The sequence below is a fragment of the Pteropus alecto genome, unplaced genomic scaffold (assembly GCF_000325575.1).
Source record: "Pteropus alecto unplaced genomic scaffold, ASM32557v1 scaffold67, whole genome shotgun sequence".
Classification (NCBI taxonomy): domain Eukaryota; kingdom Metazoa; phylum Chordata; class Mammalia; order Chiroptera; family Pteropodidae; genus Pteropus; species Pteropus alecto.
Window position 1 is genome coordinate 743,887 of NW_006441061.1, and position 7,755 is coordinate 751,641.

At 41.6% G+C, this 7,755-nt stretch overlaps 1 protein-coding gene across 1 annotated transcript in view; it reads right to left on the reverse strand.

Annotated features, from left to right (window-relative positions):
• DENND1A (DENN domain containing 1A) overlaps positions 1–7,755 on the reverse strand; it is a 428,365-nt gene that overhangs the window by 246,235 nt on the left and 174,375 nt on the right. Inside the window, exon 6 of the mRNA XM_025051273.1 lies at positions 3,070–3,150. Coding sequence (XP_024907041.1) covers positions 3,070–3,090 — 21 coding nt within the window. The 5' untranslated portion in view covers positions 3,091–3,150. The remainder of the gene's footprint in view (positions 1–3,069; positions 3,151–7,755) is intronic.

The following is a 7,755-nucleotide window of genomic DNA, read 5'->3' on the forward strand; positions in this document are numbered from 1 at the left end:
AAAGAGCCTAGCTGGTCAATTAAAGATGGGATTGTGCAAACGCCAGGGAAGGTCACATGCAGAGAAGGTCGGCTTAGTCTTGAGTTCAAACCTGGACCCCCAAGTGACATGTCAGGAAGTCCCCCTGCCCTACCATTCTTGGATAATTGCAAAATTAAGTAGGTCTCTAAGAAAAATGAGTTGTATAGCCTTCCTGAAATGAAAGGCCCAGGGAACAACTGCAATAATGACAATAACAACAATAATAGTGTGAGCTATTTGCCTAATTTTCAATGGATACTTATTGAATACCTGTTACATTGAAGGTTTAAGGCAAGATCTTCTATAAATATTATCTCTAATTTCTATAACACATTTTAAGGTAGATATTACCTCCACATTACAAATGAGTAAATTAAGGCTTAGAGAAGTAAAGTAACTTGTTAAGGTCACAGTTAGCAGGTGACAGAACTGGGGCTGAAATCGGGTTTGGATAATTAGAGCTATGCTCTTTCCATTATAACAGACTGTGTTTTTTTTTCTGTGCTTTTGATGTGCAAATTATAGCTAAAGCCACTTGAATTAAAATAATACACTAACAAGTAAAAAATAAAATTATTAACAGATAACTTAAAAAAAAAAAAGACCTCTGTAATGCACTGTTCCAAAATCTGTGTGCCTGTGCTAAAATATTACCTACGAAGTATTATAATAGAGATTACGTTGCATGGAAACTAGTTAACAATATGGATTAAAGTAGTAGAAATATAAGGTTAAATCTGACGCCGCATTTGCCAACTTCCATTCCAAATGGTGAGAAGGGAGGCCCAGGAAATGTTCGGTGTTGAATGTCCCCATGGTGAAGGAGTCACAAAGTGATGGTTGGCACAGTGCGAGGGAAAGAACAGGACCACAGAGTTGACCACTTCATAGCTGTATGATTTCAGGCAACTTCACTTAATGGCTCAGAACCTCAGTTTTTGAACTTGTAAATGGGAATTGAAATGTCTACTTCAGAACTGTTGGGAAGAATGTTATATATGTTAAGTGCCTAGCATTCCATAAATGGTATTTTAATAGAAAATTATTATTGCTCTTGACTGCTAGTTTACATTTCTGTTTTTCTCAATCACCTACATCGGACACATGAAAACATTCTCTTGTGACTAAAGACAAGAAAAATCCAAGACTGTCATTTTCTCAACATTTCAGGCTTTGTAATCTAGATGAGACTAGCACTTCAAAATCAGAAATGCCACATGGAGAGAGGAATCTCTTGTGAACGGGAAAGAAAAAAGATCTGCCTTTACAGATGCAATGGATTGTAAATAGTGAGCCAACGCAATTCCAAAACCAAGTCGTCCCCAAGCTGTCCTTTGAGATTCTGTCTTGCTCCATCGCCCATGAAATGCCGGGACCAGAGGAGGTCAGAAGCATTCCTAGAAACCACTGGCACGAAACAGCCATACCCTCCCTGCAGTGCCTCCTGCCCCTGTGATGGCTTGTCCTTGAGGCCTGGCAGCTAGGCAGGGGAAGGAGTGGCCCTTCCTCCCAGCAGCCGGTGACCCAGCCAAGCGACGCCACAGCTACCTGTCGGATGTCATTACAGACTGAGCTGGTGAGATCGAGCTGCTTAGGAAAAGGGACAGAGGCAAAGGCAGGGCTGCCGAGCTATACGGCAAAGACTAGGGCAGATTTAAAGCTCATTTTTTCATCTTCCAAACAGTCTCCCTTAAGCGACTTTCTGTAACAGGGTTCCTTCCCTTCCTGTGCTCTATTCAAATGAACAAGAACCTCTACAAGTTCCTCTTTCCTTCTTTCCTCCCTTCCTCTCAACACTCATGGCCCAGTAGAAAGAACGCCGGCTTGGAAGTTAGCCCTGGGTTTGAAAACCCCAACCTTCCTACTCATTAACCACATAACCCTGGTCGGGCAAGTACCTGTTCCTCTCTAAGCCTCACCTATGAAGGAGAGCACTAACATCTATCTGTAGTTGTTTTGAACATCAGAAATGCGCACTTGGCAAAAATCAGGAACTTAGTAAATAGTAGAACTATTATTAGTTTATCAGCAATATTGCTTTCAATTTGATTATCATGAAAAAAAATTGTAAGATATGTTCGTTTTCTTTAAGAAGTCAAATACCAAGATAATAACTACTAAACACCAAGACTATACCTGATTCTAATGAAGTTGAAAGACAAAACTTTTTAAACATTCAGAGCCCGCAACGTAAGGGTCTGTGCAATCAATAGCTGGCTAAAGGGTGTCCATCTGAGAATACGATGAAGGTGGTGACAAGGGTCTGACCTAGGAAATTAGAGAATTCCAAGAACTGAAATACTGAACCACACACATCACTCTGATCAGTGGCAAAATCACGACCAGGACTGGAATCTCTCAATTTGCAGTTTGGAGGATTTTCCACCTTAGCACACTACAGAACATGTAGCATGTATAGAAAACAGTCCGAGGGCCTATGCTAGGCACGCTCCCACCCTGTCCCGGTGGGGGAGGCAGGAAAACGATGGTTCCAGCATGGGTTGACTAAGTACTGCTAAGTGCACAAGATGGTTGGGCCAAAGAAAAAAACCCTAGCTAAGCCTTGGTGGGTGTCAGGGGAGGATTTCTCATAATTAAAATCTGAGTTCTGAAGGATGAATGTGGGGCACCCTGGTAGAAAGGGGAGAGGTGGTGTTGAAGGCTCAGGGGTGGCAAGATGGGCTCCAGCCAAAGGGCATGCACAGAAATGCTGAGGGGCAAAGCGTGAGGCGGGGGCCCCAGGACAGGAGCTGAGGAGACAGGTAGGGGACAGTCATCCAACTCTAAGCCCAGCATCTGCCATCCAGGAGATGCTAGTGGTGACAGCAAGAAAGAAAGGAGCTTGGGGACATTTGAGACCCATTGCTCATGGAATCCCAGAGAAAGGAAGAAATGCAGTTCCCTGGCCTGCCTAGAGCCCAGAGGTCTCAGAGCACTTGGCGGTAGGGGTGGAGGAGGTGCAGATGACAAAAGACGACCGCTCACTCCTTCTTGCTGTTAACAGAGGCATCGTTTCCCAGTGACTGCTAACATTCTGCCCCGACTTACCACGCTGAGATGAACAGACATTCCTGGGTCAGGGATGGGTAGTCTGTGCAGGGTGTCGAGAAGCTCATTCCACTGACTTTCCTGAAAGAAATAACAGGCCTGAGTAACAAAAGCAAGGCTGAGCCCTTAGTCAGAAACCTGCAGGGAGGTCTAGGCACATAGTGAGGGGGGCGCCCATGACTGAGGGGCTAGGGAGGTGCTGGCTCCAGCATAGAAACAGGTTTCATATTTAAGTAGAGTTAGACAAAAGACACTGCTTATGGCTTAATATGAGAGCCAAATAGATCCTCCCACACCAAGTATGACATTTTCCACACAGTGAGACACCTACCATGACCGCCTTTTATGGATCACATACCATAAGCTCCCAGTGAATCTATCCTCTCGGCTCCATAGCAACAACTTTTAAATGAAAACAATCCTAGCTTACGGGGCGGGGGTGGTGGGGAGAAATAACGATGACACTATAGGTCTCGTCTTCATCATCATTACCTTCCATTAATTTTATTGAGTGTTCACTGGATACACACGGCAGCCTCCAATTATGGAAAGTTAAAAATGAACTACGTACAACAACATGCAATATAGGATGGTGGCTGTGCATTTTAATTAGTGAGACGGAATGCAAAGCAATACAAATTATTCCACTGAAAACAGATTCACCTTTAAAATGCTCAGAACACTGTTTACAGAATTCTTCCCAAACCATTTCTCCCACCCTGTGGAATTCTCTATATTAATATAGTAATAAAACATAACATTTGTGTCCATTTGCTATCTGCTTGTTCCTCACAACCACCCCACTTTACAGATTGAAAACTGAGGCTCTCAAGGGTGAAGCAACTGGCTCAAATCAGTCAGTTAGCAAGCTGCTCAGCCAGGAACAGGTTTTCTGTGTTCAAGCCCAGAGCCCTCCACATTGCTGGACAGCTGTTTCTGATAGTGAATTTAAAGTAGAAGAAAAGAGGATGAGCCCAGATTAAAAGCCTGTTTCAATATGAACTCTGATAAATTACTCAAGTTTCTCGCAGAGGAGAGAAATGTATGTGTGCATGCACACAAGTGTTCAATTTTGCTCTGAAACAATCTCAAATTTACAGAATAATTGCAAGACAGCACAAAAGTCTTTTTTATTTTCTGAACTATTTGAGAGTAAGTTGCTAACATTATACCCTATCATCCATAAATATAAAGGACACTGCCCTATATAACTACCATGAATCCTCAAGATCAAGAATTTAACACATTACCATCTAAACCGCAGATCCCATCAAGTTTTGTCAACTGTGCAAAGAATGTCCTTGATAGCAAAATAATCCTGTTCAGAATCACAAATTGCCTTTAGTTATGAGTCTCTAGTCTTCACCAGTCTGGAAAAGTTCCTGTCTTTCCTAGATTTGTATGAACTTGAGAGTGAGACCAGCCATTTTACAGAATAACTCTCGATTGTCTGATGTTTTCTACTGACTCAGATTCCAATGCATTCTGTTACTGATGATGTTCATTTTGATTAATTCATCTGATGTCTCTACTGTGAGGCTACTCATTTACCCTTTGTGTTTAGTAAGCATTTTATAGAGCAATACTTTATATGAATATCCCATTCCTCAACAAACTTCTAATTTATCTATTTACTTATTTATATTAGTATGGACACATGGTTTCCTGGTTTGTTCAATAGGTGATGATCTTTTGCTATTGTTATTTGTTTTGATGCTCAAAGTGTCCCAGATATGACTAGTGGGGATCCCTTGTCTCTTCGAGCTCACTTTTGTGTCTTTCTGATGTGTCTCCATCATGTTTGGAGCACTTCCTTAATTTTGGCACAAAAAGATATTCCAGGCTTATCTTATACTTTCCCTGCCCCAGCCCTGGAATTAGACATTTTTTCAGGGAACCCTGGCTTCTTTTAGTGGAAAATGTCACAGAGAAACCAAGATTTGGGCACTAGGAATGCTCCCTGCGACCTGAATATTGCTGACCCTACTTTTTCAGTGGATAGAGCCAGGGAATACATCATACACACACGGACCCACTACACACACCTACAGCTCTATTTCTACATCTGTCACATATTGAAAGCCATGGGTTCATAGCAACGGCTCTAATTCTAATCCATCATAGGAATCATTCTACTTTCCTCTCTTTACATATTTATAACTGTATTCCACAAAAGTGAAAAATCTTGCCCCTATTTTCTTAATATACTTACTTTGTATGAAATCAATTTTTTTTTAATCAATGCCCCATCTCCTTATCCACCTAGATGCCCTCCTTGATATTGACATCCAGTGCTAGGCCACCACCATCCACCCACTCCAGGCTCAAACACCCCAGTGCTGGGCCACTGGTGTGGTCCCCCTTCCCACATGGATCCCTGTAGATCCCACTAGAATTCTGACATCCAGTGCCCAGCCACTGTCAACCACTGTCCCACGTAAACAACCTCCTCATCCATCAGCTCCGAAACCCTCAGCCAGGCTGCTCTCTGGCTCAGATGCCCTCCCCACCCCTGCCATCCATACCACAGGGATGCCCTTGCCCTATTCAGGGTCTGATAACCATGCTGAGTCGATGACCCAGAAAGACACCCTCATCATGTAGCTTAGGCTCTGACACACCATGTTAAGCCATCATGGTCACCACCCCGCCACCATTTGAAGCCTACCATGCTCAACCTTCACGAAGTCTTTTGGACTTGGGGAAGGAGTTCTGTGTTTTTAATAAAAGTTCTTTCGTCCTGTTCTTATCTGATGACCTTGCAATTTAGCCAGCTGTAGGTGGACTCCTGATCATCTATGTCATAATTCCTTTAACCAGATGAAATTTAATAAAAAGAGTCTTGGATATGGGAGAAATACACTCCACCCAAACATGTCACTGATCTCGGTCTCCAACACTCCGACAGGCAGGGTCCTTGCTGGGGCCATGGCCCAGGGGACTGGTGCACCAGTTTTACAAGGTAATAACCCAGTCTCCCCTGTGTGTGAGTTGTACCTATCTGTATCACAAGACATGTTTTTAAAAGTCTACTACATTTTGGTAGAACTCTAGTGGGATCTAGAGGGATCCACATGGGAAAGGGAGCAGCACCAGTGGCCCAGCACTGGAGCATGAATATAGAAGAAAAAAAATACATGAGTCAATCTCCAATTCTAAGACTGTGTAGAGCTTACATGTTATACAATTCTATTTCTTAAAGACAGCTTTCAAATTTGAGTGAAAACCTGAATGTCTGACTAAAGTGAACCGTGAATTAGAAATCAATGAACAGACCCAAGGTGGCCTCCTAACTCATTCATCAAAGAGTGAATCACTTCTTTTATGAAAGAATTCCCTGATACCTAAGCATCCTTTCAGAGTGAGCGTAGTGATCCAGGGAACCATTCCTATTAGTTATTCCTTCCCTATATCGTGACCTCTGAAATACATTTGCCAGTGAGTAAATCTAACTTGAAGGAAAGATTTACTTGTTATACACACAATTTCCACCTTTTCTCCAAAACAGCATTTCCCAAAGTGTGTTCCAGGAAACACTGGTATCTCAAAATAGTAATATCAGTCATGGAGTAAAAAAGGGTCTGGGGCCAAATCAGATGGGAAGCTCTGAGTAACACAGATTTCTCCACTGCAGGACTTCTCAGAGTCTACACTGCATGAATCTTTAGGAGACAAAAATGAAACACAGCGTTCCCTCTCCCCGACCCCAGTATTACTGAACTACGGTATTACTTGGATGGAGCATTTCTCAGAACTACTGTTCTATAGAATATATGAGGAAAAAAATTTCTCTAACATGTAATAATAATGTATCGCTTTAATTAAAAAACTTAGGCTATTTATGAAAAGGAAAATAGAAGTTAGATATATGGACAAATATTCAACTCACAAATAATCGAAGAAATGCAATCAAAACAATGAGACTTGTTCACTTGTCAAATAAACAATGGATTCAATAAATAATACTGGCGAGAGTATGGAGCCCCGAGCAAGTAAAGGGCATCTTTTAAGAAAACAGTACAATTCTTTTGGAAAGCAATTTGGCAAATGTTCTAAAAATGTTTATGTCCACTGACCTTATGATGGCCCATCTGAGATTCTACTCTTAAGGAAACGATCCAAAATGAAGAAAATGCTTTATGCTCAAAGATACTAATGTCTGTAATTGTAATATTGAGGGAAAAAATCCCAAATAATAAAAACTCCCAACAACAAGGAAATGTTTCAGTAAATCAAGGTACATGATATAATGCTATGCGGCCATGAAAAATATTTATGTTTTTACCAGTGTTGGGGAAATGCTTTGGTAATTATGGTACCTGATGAAAACAGGGTAAAAATGTGGGCTACAAAGTCTAAATACATCTCCCGTTACCCGTGATATCCACAGAAGACATTTTAGCATACCATTTCTTCCAAAAATACAGTAAGACATAGCTGCACTAAATCTTAAAGTAATTCTCAGACCCTTAAAAAAAATACTGTAACAGCACAACAAAGCCTTATTGAATTGGGAACTCAGGACAGCTGGCCAGGCCACTTACCAGTTAAGTGTTTTACTCACAAATCTCAGCTTTGCAGCATGACATGAGCAAGGCAAACCTGTGTCTCAGCAAAATTATAATTTAATACATGTTATGATCTTTCGGGGCTGCTCGGGACAATTAGATAGTGTGAGTATTAACT